At 36.2% G+C, this 23111-nt stretch overlaps 8 protein-coding genes across 15 annotated transcripts in view; 2 read left to right on the plus strand and 6 right to left on the minus strand.

Annotated features, from left to right (window-relative positions):
- LOC129789858 (serine/arginine repetitive matrix protein 1-like) overlaps positions 1–23111 on the minus strand; it is a 982101-nt gene that overhangs the window by 929242 nt on the left and 29748 nt on the right. The window lies entirely within an intron of this gene.
- Positions 1–23111, minus strand: part of LOC129791241 (fatty acid synthase-like) — a 1176504-nt gene that overhangs the window by 599149 nt on the left and 554244 nt on the right. The window lies entirely within an intron of this gene.
- The window catches only part of LOC129789856 (glutamine-dependent NAD(+) synthetase), a 932624-nt gene that overhangs the window by 599149 nt on the left and 310364 nt on the right, over positions 1–23111 (minus strand). The gene's annotated exons all lie outside the window — the stretch shown is intronic.
- The window catches only part of LOC129789960 (pupal cuticle protein), a 1201887-nt gene that overhangs the window by 561837 nt on the left and 616939 nt on the right, over positions 1–23111 (plus strand). The window lies entirely within an intron of this gene.
- The window catches only part of LOC129789919 (keratin, type I cytoskeletal 9-like), a 480279-nt gene that overhangs the window by 344064 nt on the left and 113104 nt on the right, over positions 1–23111 (minus strand). The gene's annotated exons all lie outside the window — the stretch shown is intronic.
- Positions 1714–17152, plus strand: LOC129789842 (uncharacterized). Its single transcript, XM_055826917.1, has 6 exons — positions 1714–2268; positions 10796–11678; positions 11753–12862; positions 12930–13685; positions 15641–15756; positions 15823–17152. The coding sequence occupies exons 1-6, from the start codon at positions 2266–2268 to the stop codon at positions 15898–15900; spliced, it is 2946 nt and encodes a 981-aa protein (XP_055682892.1). The 5' UTR covers positions 1714–2265; the 3' UTR covers positions 15901–17152.
- Positions 8234–9323, minus strand: LOC129789934 (lufaxin). Its single transcript, XM_055827067.1, has 2 exons — positions 9156–9323; positions 8234–9090 (listed from the first exon to the last, which is right to left on the minus strand). The coding sequence occupies exons 1-2, from the start codon at positions 9262–9264 to the stop codon at positions 8294–8296; spliced, it is 906 nt and encodes a 301-aa protein (XP_055683042.1). The 5' UTR covers positions 9265–9323; the 3' UTR covers positions 8234–8293.
- LOC129791236 (uncharacterized) lies at positions 17146–21451 on the minus strand. The gene is made up of 5 exons (XM_055829305.1): positions 21180–21451; positions 20588–20858; positions 18745–19654; positions 17799–18358; positions 17146–17701 (listed from the first exon to the last, which is right to left on the minus strand). The coding sequence occupies exons 1-5, from the start codon at positions 21303–21305 to the stop codon at positions 17529–17531; spliced, it is 2040 nt and encodes a 679-aa protein (XP_055685280.1). The 5' UTR covers positions 21306–21451; the 3' UTR covers positions 17146–17528.

Raw genomic sequence — 23111 nt, forward strand, 5'->3', positions numbered from 1 at the left:
AGTTTCGGGCTAAATCATTTTGCTACCACACACGAAAAAAATATTGTGCAAAGTTTTCACTTTAAAACCTGATTAAATCTTATGTTCTTTTAATAGCGTCCAACAAATCACGCACGAGTTTCACTTTATATTTGTGATTTAATCCCAACATCGCCTGGATCAAAATGCATAATTATTGCAAATTAAATTACTTATTTTTCTATTTAATTTTAAAAATTGAAAGTTTTTTTTTCACTTTTAATTCAGTACTGAAGAGGTTTTAGGAGGATACTTTGCAATGCTTATACAGATGTAAAAAATATTTTCCACAGCTTTCGAAGCTCTTTAGTTTTTCTTCAGAGGCTTAAGTAAATGCAGATTGGATAGAAAATTTCTTAGGCGAATTAATATAATTTTTCTAGAACTAAACCTTAAAATTCGACATTATTTTCTTTTTTTGTAACAGTTTAGCAGCCTAAACGATTAATCAGAAAGTCCTATCTCTTGAAGAAATTTCAGTAAAAATTCCTTAATTATTTAAAGCATTTAAACGATCTAAACAATCCAGGAGCAGAGTTAGAAATTTATTTAAAGAAGTATTTTGTTTTTTGTTTATTTCAATGACGTCTAAAACTGTTTAAAAATCGGCTTGACACTTGTTTTTTTAACAAAAACTTTACGTTTCATTTCTAACGTTTGGTGTTAATTTTTAACGTTTGACGATTCTTTTTTAAACATTTGAAAATTTTTATTTAACGTTAGACGTTTTAAAAGCTTGATGTTGTTTTTCTAACATTTTACTATTCTTTTTCAAACATTTAAACAATGTTTTTTTTTAACATTTTACGGTTCTTTTCTAATATTAAACATTTTTTTTAACATTTGACATTCATTTCTAATGGTTTTTTTTAAACAATTTCTTATGAGTTTCTTACAGTTTTTATAAATGTTTGTTATTTTTTTTTAAAGCGTTCTTTCATAACGTTTGATAATTTCCCTTCAAAATTTTTTATGTAATTTTCAGCCTTAAAATAACTTTTTTTTATGATCTCCAAAGAAAATCCCAGAGCTTCATGAATTTTTAAGGGAAATTCAGACTCCCAAACCCCCTCTTTGATACGCCCTTAAAACAATTATCTTGTAGAGAATAATTTGAGCAGTCCCAAAAAATCATTCCTCCTCCTCATCTTCATAACTAAAAGCCTAAATGAACAAAGAAAACTCCTCGTCTTGAGACTCTACAAAGAGCCATCCCCGGAAAACCACTTTATGTCAAATCTCTAAATGAACATAAATGTGATTTTAATTTATTCCCCCGTAATTTCTTGTTGGTGGTACACAACGCATAGGTACCCAAAAAGTGCTTGAGACAATTCTCAGGGAGCTTGTAGCCAAAACAATCATCTATTTGTTGGTCATTGTTTCTGCATGAATTACGCGACAGCTCTAACAACCATCGCATGGAGAACATTCCGAGAAATTCCTGCGGGCTGTAAATCTCCAGGTGAGAAAGTAAATGACACAGCAGCAGAGGGAAAAGTTCCGAGGAAAAAAGTGAAGCTGATATTTGAGGGAGAATTTAAAGAAATAATGAAAAAAGCGATCGCTGCCCGGACCATCGTGCACCGCCATGAGGCATCAACCATCGACGCACGAACTCTGTGCTGCAGAAGAGAAGTGGCTCTGGAAATGGGTCACTGAGGTATAAAGCGATAAAAGTCTTCTCATCATTTTACTTCTGCGTTGTGTCTCGGTCGCGTCGGTCCATGCTTTTTGGCTCGTGAGTTTTTCAACTGCTTGTGCTTTTGCATCTGTGTCTCTGGATTTTGTGGATTAAGACATTATTTCTCCTTCTTTTTTTGGCTTAAGGAAATTAAAAGGATTTTTTTGGGATTCCTTTCAAGAAAAAATTGAAAAAAAGGATCTAAAGAAAGGATAAAGCTTCAGGATCAACTCCTTCTAATCCCTGAATTTTCCATTTGTGCTTGTTTAGAGCTAAGAGAAAAATGGTAAAGTGAGGGTGTGGCGAAGAAAAGGAAAGGACGCTGCTGGCAGGACAATTTGCACGGTGCTGTGATATCCAGACAATGTGTTGTGATCTCGTGTGGAGGCATCTGGGCTGAGAGGCTTCGCGCACTGGCCCCACGGTGTTGTGAAAAGTGCATGAGAAAGTGATTTGAGAGTAGCAGAGAAGAAGCAAGAAAAAAACGAAGAAGCAGCATCAGCTTAAAAGGAGCAAAAGCAACCACCTTTAGGAATAAATATCAAACACACAAATAACCCACAATGGTACGTCCTCCACTTTTGATCCACTTTTCACTCTCACGGAGCCGAGACAATTTTTACACAAAGTGATGTACATATTTATGTAAATGCCGGTGAAATTAATTCGATTTCTCGTTGATTGGCGATCAGAGATTATCTCTCGCGCGCGACTCGTGATATGGGCACTTTTGCGTTCGAAAAGTGCGTCGTCGTCGTCGTCTCTCAACCTGCAAATCCAAAGCAGAGCACCTTGGTGTGGCTTCACTTCTGGGCGAATAATTAAATTCATAAATACACTTTTCATATCAATTTGAGAAAGTTCTTCGCTGTCGTGGATTTTTTATCACCTTGTCAGGTGGAAATAGTGTTAAAAATTCCACGCGCTTCTGTTTTTTCTCAAACAAGATTAATTCGAATAAATTCAATAAATTTAGAGCAGTTTTTTCATCAATTTTTAATGCCTCATTAAAAGTGATTTAATAAATTTTCATTAAAGAGATCATTAAAAAAGAATTTTAATGGGTAAAAATATTTTTAAAGAAACAATAAGAATTTTCGATTAAAAAATTCAGGTTTTTTTTTTAAAGGTGATTGATTTTGATAAGTTCTTTTTTATTAACAATAAATTCCTCAATTGTTAATTAATAGGCAAAACAATAATCAAATCAATATTTTTAAGAAAACAAGCATTTTTTCTTTATTTGATTGATTTTGATTAATTTTATTAGAATATTTAAATCGCTTAAAAGAGAATGCTTTTAAAAAAGTTAGAGTTCTTTCAAAAATAGAAAATTTTAATAGATTCAAAACCCATTTAATCTTGGATCTTTCTCTCACTTTTTTTAATGAATTAAACTGATTTAAAAACTTATATTTTTTTAAGGGGAATCGTCCTCTTTTTCAAAAAAAAAATGTTGTTTTTATTTAAAGTAAAAAAAAGGAATGATTCTCTAGACAATTTAGTTTGATGAAAAAAACTAAATATTCAACTTAACAATTTTTTAAACCAAAATTGAAACTTTTCATCCAAATAAATTGACCAAAAGCTCATTTTCATTCTTCTAATTCCACAAATTAAAACTTTTCTAAGAAAAAAATCAAGACAAACCCATTAAAGAAACAGTTCCAAAAAAAATTCTTCAAAAATCACAAAAGATTTTTCATAAGCAACGAAGACCCTGAAACACCAATAAATTCACTTGTACTACTTCATCATTGTTTAGTAGAGTTCCATGAGAAACATTTGTGCATTATAAAATCAGGTGCATCCACTGTCTCTCTCTCTTCTTCTTCAAACACTGACTGAGGAGAAGGAGAAATTTCGAAGAAGCATCTAATGCATTAATTTCACTCCATGCCAGAGATCTTAACGAGCAACAAAGCCAAAAAAGGAACTCTCGATTGCGCCGAACCCGCGCACAAAAAAGACGTCTCGATTAATCTGCAGGTGCTGCTTTTTATCATGATCAGCATCGTAAAATTTTTGCATACAAGACTGATACCTAATTTTCAGCAAAATACTTAACATTTTATTGCTAGACCCCGCGGAGGTGACAAAAAACATAGAGAAAGAGAAGTATTGAGTATAGTTTGTGTCACGTTCACTGAATTTTTCACACAAATTTGAACGACTGAAAAAAAAGTCCACAAAAATCCGTGTTTAAATTTAATTACAACTTTAGGTGACTGAGAGAGACTTTCTTTACCTCGTCCCCGGGTACATTGGGGTATAATAATGTGACTCCAATCGCACTTCTCTGCAATAAAATTCACTTTAATTGATCTCGAAATCTCACCCAGAATTATCTTGCCCAACTTTTCTGTGTTTTTCTTCTTCCGAAAATACCCGGATCTGTTTCTTTTTTTCTTCTTCTTTATTTTTGTAAGTCAATTGCTAATTAAATTTGCTCTCAATTGGTGTACAATGAGGTGCTCTTCTTGTGGCATCGTGTGGCGGAATTTACTTTGTATGTATGGAAAAATAATCGGGGGTGGAACATTTTATTTTTGGGCATTTTCTATTAGACGATGGTTTAGTTGAAAGAAAGAGTATTTGCATTGAAAATTGGACTGAGGCCGCAATTGACAGTCTAATGAGTTTTCTTTTACCATAAAGATTTATTTATTTTTTTGGTCAAAAAAGAAAGATTACTTTCTTAACTCTTGATTTATTTATGAGGAGTGTTTAAAAATTTATCGTTGTCTCTTTGAGTTTTATTAGTAAGCAGGAGTTTATTGTTGCACAGAAAAGGAGTTTAGACAACAGATGGCAGCACAGAAATTCCTGAAAGGATATTTTCTGTTCCCTTTTCTTTGCCAAGAAAAACTAAAATTGTTTATTAAATGAAAATTAAAATTAAGAAAACTTCAATCAACTCAAGTAGATGGAAATCTAATTAAAGCATTTAAGCAGCTGTGGCTAAAAAGATGCCAAATCAAACAGCCCGCAAACACTTTCTTAATTCTCGCGCACGATTTTAATGAAAAGATTTTCAATTCATCAACTCTCGTTCTTCACCAGCGTGGAGTGATTGATTGAGAGTCAATTAAAAGATCGTCAGTTAATCAAATACCCATTTCTTTGGCTCTTTCTGCCTCTATCTGCGGTGCTGAATTGAACAATTAAATTACGAGAGAGACTGTTTGCAGAGCGATTGGTTTGTGTGATGGAAGAACAGAGGGGTATACCAACTTGCGCGATTTCCCATAAATCAAAATCTCAATCGAAATTATCGCATGGAAGTGCAAGCTACATTATATACTTATACTCAACAAGGTTAGCCACATTACCTGCAAGTTTGTAAAGTAATTTTTCCACGCCAATATCCCGTGCTGATGAGGGTATGGAGAAAAAATTGTATATACACAGATTTCACTCATTGAATTCCCATAAGATTCTTACTCGACATGAGGCGCGAGTGTGTTTGCACTAAAAACAATGATAGTGTTTCCGCCACATCACACGTCTTTTTTGTGTCTGTTCCTTCATAATTGGAAGAAGAAAAAGAAAATCACAAGATAAGATTCCACGCAAATCCACCCAAGTTTGCGGAGAAAATTGTTTATAGTTGTGGGAAAGCAAATACATTTTGCAATTATGACTTCCCTTCAAAAAAAAAGTCACTAAAATTGTTTTGATTTATCTCATTTTTTGCCTAATCTTATGAACTAGATTTTAAAGGTATATCGTTAGTGAAATCCTTGTCATTTTCTTGGCATTGATTTTCTCAGTAGATGCCGCTAGTTTGATGTACCTCACGCACTTAAAAATCCGCCATCTAGTGTCAGAAAAATCATAATTATTGTTCTTCTTATCTTGTGACTACATAAAATTAGAATGAAGTCTTTTCAATAATCCTTTAAACATATTTTATAAATTATTAAATAAAATTTGACAAACCTGAATCACCTAAAGGTCCGCCATCTCGTGCCAAAAACAAACCCAATAAAATGCACATCCTGCCTCACCCAATTAATTTCATTTCATTGTAATGAAAAACTACCAATCGCAATAAAAAACTGATTAATTGTTCACACCAATTGAAAACTCATAAATTGTTATTTTTACTGATGGTGGGAGAGTTTTGAGAGTGAAGAAGAAAAAGGTAAAAAAAAAGCCGCAAATCTCGGGCGAAAGCCACGCGTGAAGAAAATCAAGCACGATGGTAAAAAAGGTCTCCGCATATGCAAATGGTTTGCAGAATTATCTCAGCAGTAAGTCATGTCAATTTAATACTCAATTTATTAATTTATTCCACTCATTTCGCTTTCCTTCGCAAAGTGAATCTTATACGTACAATCGGGTAGGCAGCAAAAACCAATATTGCTTCCTCACCGCGAAGGTGTTAACGCACAACAAGAGACAGTCCATCGGTCATCATTTGCATAATGATGGGAAAATTGGGTGAAAAAAGCCGCGTGTTTATCTCAATCTCTTTTAACGGCGTCCTAAAAGTGTCGTCTTCACCATCATGAAATGTTGTTGTCTTTGAACAAGAAGAAAAAAATCAAGCCCATGCTGTCTTATGCTGTAAATCTCGCACGAGAAATTTTTGCACATAGATGGGACTTATTTATGACTTTATGATTCTCTCTGAGGAGGGACAATATGGGGATATTTGTGTGTAATTGAAACGCTCATTTACTGATTAAAAATCATAAAAATCATAAAATGAGAAAAGGTATTTAGCATAAATTTTATTGGGACCACTTTTCACGCAGAGTCGCTAAAACTTCCGCCTTTTGTAGGTTTTTTCATCAAAGGTAATTTTCCTCATAGGTTATGACATTAATTTGAATATCTTCCGCCTTTAAAAATTAAACTAAAAACAACAAATTTCGTAACTGGAATTAATTGATTTTTTTTCTTTCAAATTATTTTATTCCCATTTGCGTGTTGTATTGGAGTTATTTAAATAAATCGTGATTTTTATGGGAAATATTTCTACAGATGAATGACAATTTCATTGATTTATAACCTGGTAAGGAAAGGTAATTATGTATCTGTTTGATTATATAGCGCTTGGCATAATATGCAGCAGAAATCTACTTGAATACTTTCTGAAAAAATCTTGCATTTGGCAAGTTTTTGAGATTTTCCTTAGAAAATTTGCAAAACCTCACTATTAAAATACATTCTTTTATGCAAAATCATGTGCTTGAGTGCTTTAAAAGATATTTAAAATTTATAGAGCACTGATGCATATGCTTCATCTACAAAATCGAAAAATAAACTAAAATGTACACGTTTTTTTAATGTTTTTTCATTGAGTAAATTTTCAAGATATCCTACATAAAACTCATATAATTACATCCAGTTAATTATGCGAAAGCATAGGTACTTGAGTGCTTCAATAGAATATTTAAGTTTATGCATAAACATTAAGTGGATGCATATGCTTGATGCACAAAATCTATAAATAAGATACAATGGAGGCGTGGTTTGTTCTATTTTTTGAGAAATCATTTTATAAACTTTTTCAACTGATTAAAAAATTTAAATTGATTCAAATTTCATATGAGCTGCAAAATAAATAAGCTCCTACTGATTCTAAGAAGAAATCATCAGTAATTTTTTTTACAACATTTTCTCAACAAGAAGATTAATATTTTACCTTGAGACATCTTGTTTGTTTTTTTTTGATATTGTATTTTTTATTTAAAATTATTCCTTTCTTATTTTCTATCCACTTTGTTGTTGTTCACCACCAAAGTCAATAAATTTCATAAAATTGCCCCCAACACTGTGGCGAGCTCAATCTAGTTCGATGTTCGATCTCTAAATCAATTCATTGTAGATAAATCACTGAATTAATTTCCCATTGATGCCTCCGAGAGATTTTCTGTCTCTCCAAGTGAGGAGAAATTGTCACACACACCCAATAATCCAATATTAGTTCATCACATTTGTTATTTACTTGATAAATTCACGTGCCCGTAGATCTCAATTTCCCGCCAAAAAATCACTTTTTTCAAATTAAAAAAAAAAAAAACCATAAATTACTATTATCGGCAATGGTGGGTGATTAATCTTCACTTATGGTGTTGTGTGATATCATAAATAAAAGTGATATTTTTCCAAGTTAGACATTATGCATGGAAAAGCGGTTTGGATGTAGGAGACTAGGTCGCAAAGAGAGTCTCGCGCGAGTGTGAGAAATTCCCGAGCATACCGCCCGTACATTGTTGTTGATGTTTGTTGGGGAAATATTGTTTTATTCAGCCGCATGGAGGAGAGATTATTGAATTCATTTCTCAGAGGCTGGCACTTTAAATTAATTTCCCTCCGCCCAAGATTCAATGCGAGCCCTTCATCAGCCTTTCAGCCCAGACATGCTGCGTGTGTGAGGGATGCGTGGTGAATGATGAAGTAGGAAATTTTTAATCCAACTCCCTTTATTTGATGTCTCATCGTGAATTATTTAGGCTTGATTTAACGCCTAAAAGGGGCTTTTAAATCACAACTATTGGAGGCAATTAAATGGGATAATTTTATTTTGTAATTTATTGAAGAATATTTTCTTACAGAACTTTTTTTTATTAAGAAGATTTATCCTCTTCCCAAATCCTTTTCTTTGAGCCTGGATCCATCACTCTCAGGATTAGTAAAGACTTTAACAAGGGCGTAGGTCATTAGTTCATCGGTGTCAAAGATAATTTCACAAGTTTTATTCTCATTGCTGCATTCTCCATTGTAGTGGATGTAGGGATATTTAGGCTTTGATCGCATAGTCTCCTGGAACCAATAAACGTCCAAGAAACTAATCCTCTTATACTCTTCATTGGGCAAAATAATTGAAAACTTCTTCTTAATATCCTTCGCAGTAATCTCTCGAGCTTCAGAGAAGGAATCTTCTTCAGCCAAATAAGTTATTTGGGTGTTAAATAAACCATTTTTGTGGTAGAAAACTTCTGTGGAAAATCTTGTGTCTTTAAGAATGTTATTTCTTTCCAAATTCCATCCATTTTCTTTATCAAACTGATACGGAAGCCCATAGGAATCGACGTGGAGTGGATCAGTTCCAATGTAGCGATCCTTGAAGGAACATTTCTTCGCTGGAATGCCGTAGATTTCAATATTAGCTGCTATTTGTTTCCTTTTTTTCTTGAAGACAAGTTTGCAGTTATCTGTTCCAATTCCTCCAGTTTGGCAGTAGAGATTTCGAGTTAAATCCGAGTTTTGATTGATTTTTGGGTAAGAAGTCAGCTTAATTGCTGATATGCAGGATTTCTTATTGGTTTTAAAATTAAGCACAAAGTGGGTTTGATTGTTTGAGCATTTGTAGCCTAAAACAATCTGGCAAGGATCCCTCTTTAGGCCGTAGCTTGCAAAAAACAATGTCTCATCTTAAAGATAAAATTAGGATTTTATTTTAAATGAAATTCTATAGATTTTTTTGGTTCTAACTTACCTTTTTCTTTGTATTTTCCAATGAAATATTCATCACCATTACACTTTACTGCAACAATGAATCCAAAACTGATTAAACCAACTATTGATAGGAAACTAATCGAATTCATTTCTTCAGCTAATTTCCAGTTAATCACTCAATAAATCCAGAGAAGAAACTAAAGTAATCAGTTTACGATTAATTCGTATTTATAGAGTAAAATTAAATCATCTTAGACGTAGAATTGCATAAGGAAAAGATTTCAGCTGATAAAATAGAACATTGACGCAAAGTTTCAGTTATTAGTCTTTCCTCCATGCGCTCAACTAGAGCATTTATTCAAATAAAATTTTCTACGAATTAAATGCATAATCATTTTATGTAAACACTTTTCAATAAAAAATCGTCAATTGCCTGTTGATAAATTAAACATAAACACACGTGAAATGCAAAAAATAAATTCCGTATTGAAGGTTTTTTTATTGATTTTCTCCTCACGCAACTTCTTCGGCTTCTTTTCATCTCGCGCGCGCTTAAAGTAATTTCAAGAAGTCTCAACCTTGATCTTGAAGTCACATCCATTTCACTCTCATGTTCATTCTTCCACATCGTGGACTAGAAGAAAAAGGTGCTTACTAAAAAAAAAGAAGACCAGCATGATGAATTTCTTGAGTTCAAAGAGTAAAGAAATTTCATCCTTGAAAAGCTCCCAACTTTGGCCTTGTCCGTCGCATAAAATTGCAATCAAGAGCAAATTGGGGCACTTTCCGGTTGCAAGTTGTCATCAAACAATGACTCAATCCCCATTTCTCGATGATGGAAAGTAAATGGGAAGTGTTGGTGGTCCACACTGAGTGGCGTGAATCATCAGGAAAATTTAATGTTTGACCATGAAGTTGAGGGGCAAATAGCTGGGCAGAATTTATGTTTAAATTTTTAAAAATTTTAAGAGAATGTTAAAGAAATTTAGCAATTTTAGAGAGTTAAAAAGTTAAAAATCTTTTAAATGATTATGAATGTCGGAAAAGATCTTTATTCTTATTTTCGTGGATTTATTGGTTGCGACATTTCGAAGACATTCGAACATTTCCAGTAATCAAAATTTGCTCAATATTTAGTCAATGTAGAACCGCAGAGTCAATAATTGGTCAATTAATTCACTGACGCAATTGGCTTATCAATTATTGATTAATATTTGATCAATCTGATTGATTCAGTCATGATTGAGCACATGTTGACTCTCAAAATAATTAATGAATGCAAAATGCAGACTCAACTTTTAAATATTCAATTTAAGAACTTTTTTCTAATCAAGTGGTTACCCCTTTAAATGGAGATTTTCGTGCGAGAGATTCATCACGCACAAACACTAACTGGAGGCATTTTATTGGCGAAGAGAGTTTAATTATTTTTTCCCAGTGGAAAATGGATAGTGTCGCGAAGAAAGAAATCTTCATGGTTTTGATGCGAATACTTTCGCTATTTACGGTCATTTCGATGGTGATTTGCATCACGAAAGAAATATGTATGTAGCCTCTGGGGATGGATTTTTGAAATCATGCGAATTAATCGAATGCGGCGAGAAATTAGCATTAAATTCATGGAAAGAAATTCCTAAATTAAAATTCTTTTTTAATTTGATTGAATTTTTTATTCTGTAGCATATCGATTGGCGAGATGTGGCGAGTAGTTTGGTTTTCCTTGGAGCAATCACACTTATTCTGGCGGAGGGTACCCCAGCACCGGATACAGCATCCTCCCCACGGTATGCTCCAGCACAAATAATTGATAATCTCCAACCGCCTCCACTGCAAATTCCCGGACATTTTGCCGGGCAGCTTCCGCAGCGGCAGCAGGAGCCATCATTTTTCCAAAAAGTAGCCAGTTTCTTTGGGTTTGGACCCACAAAGAGACACGTAGTGCCCCAGCCAGTTCAAACTCAGGTTCCCCCTGCTAAGTACAGCAACACCCAGCGATCATCGCAAGTTTCCGATGCCTCCGTTCACACAGCCTATCCTGTGAATTCCTACACAGTTCCAGTTCACTCGAATGCACCACAAATTGTGCAGCAGCCTGTAGTGGAGCATCAGGTAGTGCAACATCAGGTGGTGCAGCATCAGGGGCATCAGCATATTGTGCAACCACATCAGGTGGGGCAGATCAATGATCCCGCGTACTTCCCGTGCAATAAAATGCCATGGGTGCCAATGTACAATGGCGCCGAAATCCCAGTTGGGAGGCCAGAGAAATTCCAGGAGCAACAGAAGGCACCCTACAACTACCATCCAGCTCCACTGCAGAACGCCTACCTACCTGCTAAGCAGACAGGGCCAAACATTTGGTCACAGCAAGTTCAAGCTGATATACGGTATACTCCTCCGCCAGCTGTTGCAGGTGTCACGAGTCCTGAGTACCTGCCTCCATCGCAAATCCTGCCAATTCAGGACAACAAGCAACATCACTTGGTACCAATTCCGGTACCAAACCTCAGTGTAACGCCTATTCCGCCACTCTACGACTACAAGCCATTTGCTTCCATTAAAGGTTCGTTCCGTTTAATCCTTTAAAAAGGATTTCCTATTAGGCTATGCTTCCTATTTATGTCCTTTTCTTTCCAGTTAATGGCGGTACTGCCCATAGTGGTCCTGCTTTTAGTGCTCCCGCTCAAGGAGGTCCTGCAGTTGCAAAAATCACCAACATCATTGTGGGGACAAACGTGGAAAGACCAAATAATCCTGGAGCACCAAACAGGCTGTACCTTCCACCACCTCAGCAGGATTCAGGAGGTTACCACTACCCGAAACCTTCAATGAAATTCCCAACAGGTGGTGAAGATCCCCGGAATAACTTTGATCCTCACTCCCAAGTTGAGACTTTTGCCCCAACAGCTGTACCTGCTCAGAAGATTGTAGCCAAGGAAACCTACAACGATCTTCATACGGATTTTGAGATTATAAAAAGTATCCCTCTGGTGCAGTTTACCTCTTCAGTTCATTTCCCGAATCTCCCAAATCTTCAAGGTCAGATTGTTCAACCAGCTCTGGTTACAACGGTAGCCCCAGAGGTTGTGGAAGTCAGTTCACCAGCTATTGAGCTTGTAGCTCCGTCAAATCAGAAGTACATCTCTCAACCGATTGTTGTTGAGCACGAAGAGAGTACAGACAGCTACACGGCAGCCTCGTCGCACAACATAACTGTCCAGGAGGATCTTCTTGAGAATCTGGAAAATTACCTCGACTCTCAGGATGCTGTAGTTGTTCCTCCGCCAAAAACTTTCAATTTCACCGAAGATGACGTCAGGGCTGTGATCCAAGCTGCTGCAGAGTATGGGCAGAAAATTCCAGGGAAGAAAGATAGGGAGACCCCGAAGAATCTTCTTGATTCTCCGATTTTCCACTCAATTAAAGGCGGGAATGCTCCGAAGCCTTTTACGAGAGATCCCAGCGATTTGAGGGTGTCTCAGAAACCCGATCATACGCCATGGCTTCCAACAACAACTCCTTGGACAACATTCTCCCCATATAGGGAGCCGTTGAGGCCTACAGCGTCATCAATTGAAGCTAGTGGTGCTAAATCTGGCTTGGAGCCACCTCCTGCTCCACTTCCATTGGATAGTCTCAATCTCTATACGAATACAAAGAGACCGAAGCAGATTCAGATAATCATTCCCTACACAACAAACAACCATCCTCAACCCTTTAAACCTCCTGATGAGTTTGTTAGAGAAGGTGAGTTTTCTTATAAATCAAACCGTTAAAAATTTGAATTTCTAAAGGCTTGATTTCTTTATAACAGGTGAGATCAAGCTGCCTCCTCTTAGAGAGTTCAGCAAATGGTCAAATAGTCACAATGGTCAGGAGTTTCATGCCGAAGAGGAATCTCAGTACATCACAGCCACACAAACTCCATCAACGCACAAAACAACACGATTCCTCAACAAGATCGTCAGACCAACAATCAACATCCGTGAGCTGTTGCGCAATGAAAAGGATGTCAGTCAGATCTCTCCGCTTCCTTTTGATATTGTGACACTGCAGAAGAATATCGATGACTGGACAGAGCAGGAATTTGCTTCAGAGCCTCACAAGGCTAGCACAATTTCCCTCCTGGCTCCAGCCAAGAAGATCCCAGAAGAGTACTTAACTACACCATCTATGGATGAGCTGTACTACCAAACAACAACACTAGAAACAACGCTCGACTACGATGGTACGTCGTATGATCAGCCACAGTCAGATGAAAGTGCAACAGATGAATTTGGAAGGAGTGCAACGGAGCCAATTGAGGATAATGAGGTGCAGCACGGTGAGGAAGTTTCCGTGAAATCGGAAATTAATCCTCCTCTGTGGGGACACCTCAAGGTGGCCATTTCTCCGTTGACGCAGGAGAAGATCTACGTGGTAACGCCACAGCCACTTGTTGATGACAACAGAGCGCAGGATGTGAATGGCTTCAAGTCACCGCGCTTCACGATGGGGAGTCGACCAACGCCGGGAGCTTCATCCGCAGGAAGTACGTCCTACATCTTGGGATTGACGCTCTCCCAATCAGGTTTATAGGATTTCACGAGATACGAGCACTCCTTGCACAATTTGGGAGGGGGTTATTTGGATCATAGATCCTTGTATAGAATCCTCTAGCTTAGAGTCCGTTAAAATTTAAATTTTCATGACGGTTTTTTAGCTGTGATTCTTTCTTCAAAGAAGCACAGCTTCTGTGTACACTCAAAAATGCAAAGTCGTCAGATCGGGCTCAAACTTGGGATGAGCACGAATTAGGGTCCCTACATTCCAAAAAATGGTGGCGCCAAAAATCTTTCCGGCCGGCCGTCCGTCCGTCCGGCCGTCCGTCCGGCCGTCCGGCCGGAATGTAACGCAATATTGCAAGAGAACGGTGATAGATAGAGACTTGCGGTCAACGGCAAAGTTCATATATCGGGTGGAAGACATCCGATTATGATGTCAAATCCAACCCCCCACCCCCGCGTCCGCCATTTTGAATAACCCCAAAATTTTGTTTTTGATATATCTCCGGTTCTATTATAGCTAGAGATCTGAAATTTTGATATGTTGTAGGGGCCATCAAGACCTTTCCAACGATACCTCATTTTCGAAAATCGGTCAAGCCGTTTAGCTAATATGGCCGCCACAATTTTTCATCGAAAATCGGCCATAACTCGAGAACGGCTTGACCGATTTTGATCAACTCGGGCTCAAATGAAAGATATTAATCAGCCCTACAACTGCTCGGAACATCGCAAGTTCAAAAAATGACCGCAAGTGGCGCTAAAATCGAAAACAAAATTTTCGATGAGTTTTCGATGAATATCACGAGCACCGCTTTATAGAATTGCTTCATATTTTGATATGTTATAGTTGGCTATAATATCTTTCATCATGCCAAAAATGAATAAAATCTATGTAGCCGTTCCGGAGATATCGCCTTTTAAACTTAACATGTCATATCTTGAGTTGCATAAAACCAACGCCCCGCGAAGCGGGGCGTTTTATATATACATTTATAAAAGTAAAGTAAAAAATATATAAATGCAAAGATATATACATTATATATAGATATAAAAATGCAAAGATAAAAATTAAATATAGCATGGATGGAACAGTATAAAGCGAAAGAACGGTAAGTAAAACTTACGGGCTGTGATTCTTTCTTTGTCAGTGAAATGAGAAAAAGACTGAAAATTGAGGATGGGCAAATTTTGAGGAAGGCTTTCTCGCGTACCGAATCACAGCCAACGCCCACGATTAAGGCATTTCACAAATTATCTGCGCGTTGGCTGTGATTCGGTGCGCGAGAAAGCCTTCCTCAAAATTTGCCCATCCTCAATTTTCAGTCTTTTTCTCATTTCACTGACAAAGAAAGAATCACAGCCCGTAAGTTTTACTTACCGTTCTTTCGCTTTATACTGTTCCATCCATGCTATATTTAATTTTTATCTTTGCATTTTTATTTTTTAATACTCGATAAGAATTTTATTTAACGAGAGTGCTGAAAAATTGCTTAATTATTGTTCAATTATTGCTCCAAATGGTGCACTTTTGGATGCCCTAAAAGCAAGTTTATTCTAAAAAGGAGAAATCAAACGCATAAAGCAACAATTTATCTCTTTAATGACTTCCAAGAAACCCTTAAACCTCATTTTCTCACCATGATCTCGCTGCACACTATCGCGATTGAGATAAAAGACAATTTAACTTAATCACCTGGGCTTCGTGGAAAATCTCTTTAGCCACACAACCTGCTGGACCACGAAATGTCGATCGTGTGAATACCTTCAATGGATCATTCGGCATTTATTTTCTTTTAAATGAAAGACTCTGCGCACACACAAAAAAACCTTAATCCGCTGCGAGTTTTTTTTTCGGGGAAAATCGAATCTTTTGGGAGCAAAAATGCATTGAATTTCACCCAATAAAATTAAATGTATTTTCTCACTGCTAATTGATTGCTTCTTTCTCTCTTCCCTCACAAAAAAAACCAACATCTAGTTAATAGTCTACAGAGTAAGGCAACACCCTATGTGCCGGAATTGTTTGGCAAACTCGCTTCATCGCCGTTTGTTAATGTTTCCTCAGAAGAGCAAGACGATGTCGTTCCTTCAAGGGTGAGTTTTCTTTAATTAAAATTTATTTTTCTGAAGAATCTTCTAATTTCGCATTTTTCTTTCAAGAAAATTACAATAATAACTCCTTCGCCGAATCGCAAGAAGTTCACCGAGAGTGGCTTGGAGAGGAGAAATTCGCGGTAGGAGGAAAAATTCAAAGGACAGCGGAAGAGGAAATTAAAAATGGGAGACTGAATAAAAGTGACAAAAAAAGTTTGCAATAAAATTTAGGAAAAATCTATAATTGAAAAATATTTTCTAGTGTCTTAAATTAAGAGATTTAAGGCTCCAGTGGGTGGATGATCGTTAAATTGTCAGTATGGAATTTATTTATTTTATTTAGAACTTTTTTTTTTAATTATTTCATTCTTAATAAAATTTAACGTTGGATATTTAAGACGTCAGATGTTTGACGTTTATTTTGAATATTAATTAATTTTGACAGTAAATTGAACGAAATGTCACAAATAAACAGAATTTAACGTCTTTTGATCCTGAAAAAAAATACAGAGCCTCCATTAAAGCTAGAAATAATAAAGTTGAATGATTGCGGGCTTATTAAATCTTATAAGATCAATCATTTTGTAATCAACGTGCTCATTGAAAACATCTATTCAAATTAACTTTGCATTGAAGCTAAACATGGTGGAAAAATTAGAATAAATTTACTAGAAACTATTGTTAATCTGAAAAGAACTCAAATTTAATTGAATTAATTGATTAATTAACTAAAGATTCCACCCACCTTTCTTCAAACTAGTTGAGTCTCTGTGCAAAATTAATTAGAATAAAATAAAACAAATATTCACATCTTCTTTTCATGAACTCTATAAGCAAAAAATAGCAAAAAATCAATTCGAAGATCCACCCACTGCAGCCTTAAGCTAAAGAAAAAGTGAATAAGAAATTGAGGTGATCTTCTATGTAATGATCTTCTTAGAAATTACTTTAGGATATAATAACAGCTCTGGGGCGCACCTACAAAACGCCCCAGAGCTGCTGCATTCGCAGTTGCAACAATGTCTTCATTAATTTTGTTAAGCATAATTCCGAGCATGAGAAGTTTCCTCTCTCAGTGCAATTTTGAAGTCTTTGTTTGCGAAGATGTGGTGCGACAAAAAGAAACCCTATTTATTTCAATTTCACCTCAAATTGAATAATTCTTAAGGTGTTTTAGCTTAATAACTTTGTGCGCGCGGTTTTACCCGCTCAGCAATTTCAATGTGAGATGTACATAAAATGAAATAGGAACGATGGCGCAGTGTATTTAAGTTTGATTTTATGTGAATATACCTTTTTTTTAAGACATAAATGTGTAAAATGTAAATCATAATTTGCGAAGGAAAACAATACAAGAAGAAGATGAAAAAAAATGTGCAACTCCGACAATTAAAAAGGCAATTCTTTATTCTTCATCAGCATCACTCTCTCATCTACGCCCACCCCCACTCAGTCTTCACTATTTATTTATGTACATAACATATAACTAAAATACGAAGAAGATAATCACAACTCGATCACGATTGTGATGGGAAATAAATCAATTTTTCTTGACTTACTTTGCGGCACACACAGACAACGTGCATTGTGGAAGGCTTTCATTGATTTCCATAGAGTCACTTTTCGCGCGAGACTTTCTCGCACCATTGCCGGAGAAATTTGCAATGAAACGAGAATTTTCTTGTGCGTAGAGATGGGAAGAAATGCGCGGGGGAGTCCATTGTGTGTGTGTGCCACAAAAAGAAAACATTCTTCCCATCAAAGTGAATCTTCTACTTTTTCTGACTTACTTCTGGATGTTCTTCCTGTTGCTGTGGATACTTCCTTCCGCTACGATATTTCAGGTAGATCATCTCAAATGTCCACATGACGAGTGTTGTGGCTGTTACGAGGTTAATGAAGATTATGCACATCGCATAGCTACCGGAAAGATCACGAATAATTCCTGAAATTTTAAAAAAAGAATTTTAATCATAAATTGTTCTTTTTTTGAAAGTTCAAAGCTTCATCCTGAAGCTTTTTCTGCTGTGTCTTTAACTCACCCATAAGAGGTCCAAGTATAAGCAGAAGAAACCCATTGGTGACCATTTGTATGCCCGAAGCCGATGCAAGCCTCTCAATGCTGACGTAGTTGGGAATAACGAGGCTCATATAGACAGAACGGACGCCCTTCCCCACCCCCAGGAAGAAGCCAACGCCCAGCATCACTGAGTACGAGGTGGCAAAGGGAACGCACATTCGTCCTATGATTAACATCACAAGGCTATACATGTACATAAGCCGCGATGATTGATGGAAGTAGTCACCAATAAAAGGCGCCAAGAAGCGGAAGACAATGTCGGAGATCGCAAGAAGGGACATCACAGATGCAATCTCCTCCGTAGTAAAGTTCATATCGGCAAGGATGAATGGCGTGAAGAGGGAAAAGTTCAGCTCAGCAAAGATTGCAATTGACATGCCCAGCATCATGTTGACGTAGATTGGATCCTGCAGAAGATCTAAATCGAAGAATTTTGCAACACGAAGCAACTGTCGGCGACATCTCTTTCTAAATGACTTCCTTATGGGGAGATTTGCGTAGTAGCTGTCCGAGCTGATTGCTCTGTAAAAGGAGAATTTGAAGATCACGTAAAGATCATTAATTGAAGAAAATTAAAGATCAAATAAAGTTGAAAAATAAGAATCAAAAGAAATGAAGATCATTCCAACAAATTGAAAAATTATGAACATTCTAACAAATCGAAGATATAAAATCATTTCAATCAAATGAAAAATGATCTTCATTCTAAAAATAATTTAAAGAAAAATGAAAATCAATCTAACATTAATAAAGATTATTCTAAAAAAAAAGAAAAAATAAAGATCTTATCATTCTAACAAAAAATTATAGAATGAAGATCATTCTGAAAATAATTGAAGAATGAAGATCATTCTAAAAGAAAAATTAAAGAATAAAGATCTCATGAAGATCATTTTCATTTCTCATACCTGTTGTAGGCTTTCTTTGAAGACCTGCTCTTCCCATTGGTGAGAGGTTTTTCCTCCGCTGCCTTTTCCCCTTCTTCCACTATTTTCACACAACTCCCACGTCGACTTCCAGGATGACTCCTTCGTGGATCTCTCTCGTGGTACTTCTCATCGAAGATCTTCATGGAACTCCCAAGATTAACCGTATCCAATGAACCTGTTTCAAACCACCTCTTCTTCGGTACAGCACTCAAGGGCCCAGGAGATGGTGGTGGGCTTCCCATGTCACACCTAACACGCTCAAGATCAGTAAATGGTGCACATTTCTTGGCTTCAAGAACATCAGGGCTTTTTGAGCTACACTGACGGTCCACATTGAGTTTCATCGGATGGATAACTTCAAATCCATAGATACTCTGAATGTCAGCATTGTGATCAATGGAAATCCTTCGGTAGGGATACTCCAAATACATTTCCTCATCATCCGATGAGAATTCCCACGTTTCTTCCCTCCTCTCTGGCACCTTCCGGGGCAAACTGTCTGATTTTGCCTCCACAGTGTGGTACGAAGAGATGCTGCTTCTCTTTGAATCGAATCTAAAGTGATTCCCTTCTGGTTTCATGATGGGAACAGGTTGCAACTCAATCTCTTTGACGGGAGCATCAGGAGATGGTTTTTCATCAATCATGTGCCATTTAATTGGCTGCAGAAGCAATCCCGCCATGACAATGTGAAGGGAGAAGGCTCCAATGATGAGCATACTTCCCTGAACGCCATAATTTGTCAGGAGGTAAGTTACAAATTGTGGGAAGAAGATGGGACCGAGGCCGGTGATTGTAATGGCAATACCCACGGCTTTGTTGCGTCGTACCACGAAGAAAGAGTTGAGGGCAAGTGAGAAGCCCGATGTGGCCATCCCGAAGCCAATGGCTGGAAGAAAATTCAAATTAAAACATTAATTTTTTAATCATTTCTTTTCTGAAATTATGTGAAAGAAATTGAAGAAAATCTTAAGAAATCTAAAAATCAGAAAAAACGTGAAGGTTTCTTTTCATTAATTTTTCAAAAAATAAAGAAATAAAATTTTAACGCATTGGTTTAATGATTTGTGTCCAGAATAATTCTGAAAGTCCTAAAAGATTTTTTTTGTTAGAATACAAAAATTTATTTTTTAAGACAGAAAAGAAATTTTGTATCGAATTGAGGCCTAATTTTGAGTTTAGTTTAATTTTAAACTCTTTTCAACTCTATGAATTCTAAGAAAAATGCATGATTAGGTACATTACAATTTTCTCCTAACTTTCTAAAGTTTAATTTTATTGAAGACATATTGAAATGGCATAAATGCTAATCTTAAAGGAATTGTTACTCTGAAATAGAATAAAAATTGAATTCCCTTTTTTTTAACGAAAAACTAAAATTGATTAAAAAGTTTTCAGTATTTTGACAAAAATAATATCTTTAACAGAAGAAAATAATTCAAAAACAAAGGGTTTGAAAGCCCCCTATATAATATACATAATGTACCTATTTTATCAAAAATCTTTAACCCATTTTTAGACTTAAAAAGTTTGGTTTATTCATTAACCCAAATAAACCACGATTAGAAGACACAGACAGACATTTCTTTAATAAAAATTAAATCTCAAAATTATCTCGCTGTACAAATTGGCGATAAAATGATAAAATCCTCCTGGCCACTGCAAATTGCACATGGGGCGATGAGAGATAACAAATTGTGGTATGATTGATGGCTTCTCGCGCAGCTTTTGGCCTTTAAACAATTTTACGATGGCCCCGCGAAGCGTGCAGAGAAGCACCGCGCGCAGAGATAATGTGTCGTAAACGGTTGCGAGCACTCACCTGTTAGAATACTGTAGGTAATAATGAAGTGAGTGAAAGTTGATGCCCACGAGGTGAGAATGAGACCAACTGAGAAGAATACTCCAGACGCCACACTCACTTTCCTGTAGCCATAAATTCTCAGCAGGGGCCCATTGAAGAGCCCCATCCCCATTCCCACAGCTGAGGCCACATTCACGATCATGGCTGAGTCCGTGGCGGTCATTTCCATCCGCTGGAAGGTTTCATTGTATATCAGCCCAAAAGCCTGAAGGACAGGGATGACGATTCCCTGAAAGAATGAAGATTTTTTTTTGCTTTCAGTGCTAAGCTGTGATTGCATCTTATCGCGCACGGTGTGTGAGATAATCTCGCGAACTTTTTTTGTACAGGTAGGTTGGTGTTTAATATCCACGAGAGAGGTGCTTGAGCTAAATTGCAATCGATCGCGATATCGAGGTCAAAAGTCACGATAAAGGAGCTTTAATAGAATATTTTCAAGGTCAAGGATTTATCAAGAATTTCCACTGAAAACTGGATATTTTATAGGTCACTGGAAAAGCACAAAAATCCTTTGAAAAAAAAAACCAAAAAGGTGATTGAGAGTCCTCACATTGGCTAGTCCGTAGGCGAGGATAACCACAAAGCCCCATCCCCCATCGGGAGGAATTTTCTTCACATCTTCCTTCTCAGGTGCCTCCTCATTCTCCTCCACGATAATCTCCTCCCTCACACCCATTGTCACAGCCACACAGAGAACACACTTCACGCAACCAAGAAAGGATCACACATCCCTCACACAGAGATCCACAGGAGCTTACAAAAAAGGCAAGAAAAAAAAAGCTCCAACAGTGAATGTTACTTAATCACTACGCGCGGCCACACTTCGCGATAGATTTTCCGTGATTAAAAAGCACCACACGGTGGAAATATTGGTGAGTTTCGCTATCAGTGAAGGAGGCCGAAAAAATGCCTCTCCCGCGCGATAAATTTATCAATGGTTGAGTGAATCTCTGCCACTCAATGCCTCAAAGTTAATATAGGTATTGGGAAGGGGAAAATAATTTCCCATTTAATTGCACACCATCGCGAAATTGTCATTAAAGCCATTCTGCAGAGTCATTGGCAGTCGCACGAGAGAATGCGATTTACAAGTGGGATTTACTTATGCTAAATTCACGGAAAAGGCGCAGTGATAATGTGTAGATGTTATTGGAGTTGGTATACCAAAATGTGCGCAATAGATGTGCGTTGTAATTTGATTTATAAGTTAAGAGATCTTTAATTTTTAGTCGTTTGAGGACAAAGTGAATTTAATCGAACAGAGATAATAAAGCCTGGATGTTTTAAAATTCAATTTTGAGACGTTTTGCAAAGGGCATGACCTATTAAAAGAAACCTATTCAATACGGTCGATACATTGATGAAACATAAGCGAGAATATTTCATACATTTAAAGAAACAAAAATCTCAGCTGAAGCACAATAAAGACGTCATTCGTTGCATTTTCGAGTGAATCTTTAGAGTTAGATGAAAACTGTTAGTTTGTTGGCGATTTCTGAATCTTTCTGCGACTACGCATGTCTTGATTAATATAGGATATTTTCATACAAAAACGAATTAACTCCTTTACGAAGCTTTCAGATATTATGAACACGCCTCTCGCGATGACTTTCCAAAGTCAAGGCTGTTTCTTAATCAAAAAAAATATATTAAGAAAGGGTTGAATTTTCGGATAAAACCAAAGACTTAAGTACATATGCAATGTATGGAGTACACCAATTAAATGAAAAAAAAATATTGATAGAAATGTATGTACACAGTTGAAAATATCTTTAGATAAAACGAATATAAAATAGGTATATAAGAGTAAGAGACAAGGAGATTATTTACTTTGATAGATTTTAGGTTTGTATAGAAACTTCAAGGGGCTTCTAATTCAGTGGCTTTTATTAGAAAAAAAATTGTTATTACTTAATCTTAAAAATTACTTTCTTAACATTTACCTATCTCGAGAAAAATCGCTATTTTAATTTGAATTTAACTGTACTTGACAATGGCAAAAAATTAATCGAAGCGTCGCTAGAAAACTAAAGTGAAGTTAAATTAAATGCGTTCTTATACAATTCGCTAAGCCGGTACCAGCTAATTTTTATTTATATTTTGTCTTATAGGAAAATCTGAAAAATGTTTTTTTTTTTAAATCCTTTCTAATAATTAAATATTCTCTTTTAATATTAAAAAATATTTTCCGAATCTATTCTTTTCTCTAAATAAAAAAAACAGTTAAAAGAATCTTCAAATAACGCCAAAATAATAAAGGAATGTTTTTCATTGAATCAGCTGAAAATGAAAAATAATACAAAAATACACAAATAAGAAGCAAAAACAGAGATAAGGCAAAATAATTTGGGCAGCTGCTGCTAATCTTTTCATTTTTATTGCAGCTCTTCTTTTTGCCAAAATCTCTTTCTTATCAGTAAAAGTTGTCTTTATACTTTCATTGCAGCAATTGAATTTTTATTTTCTTTCAGATTTGCAGCAG

This window comes from Lutzomyia longipalpis, chromosome 2 (genome assembly GCF_024334085.1).
Source record: "Lutzomyia longipalpis isolate SR_M1_2022 chromosome 2, ASM2433408v1".
Taxonomy (NCBI): domain Eukaryota; kingdom Metazoa; phylum Arthropoda; class Insecta; order Diptera; family Psychodidae; genus Lutzomyia; species Lutzomyia longipalpis.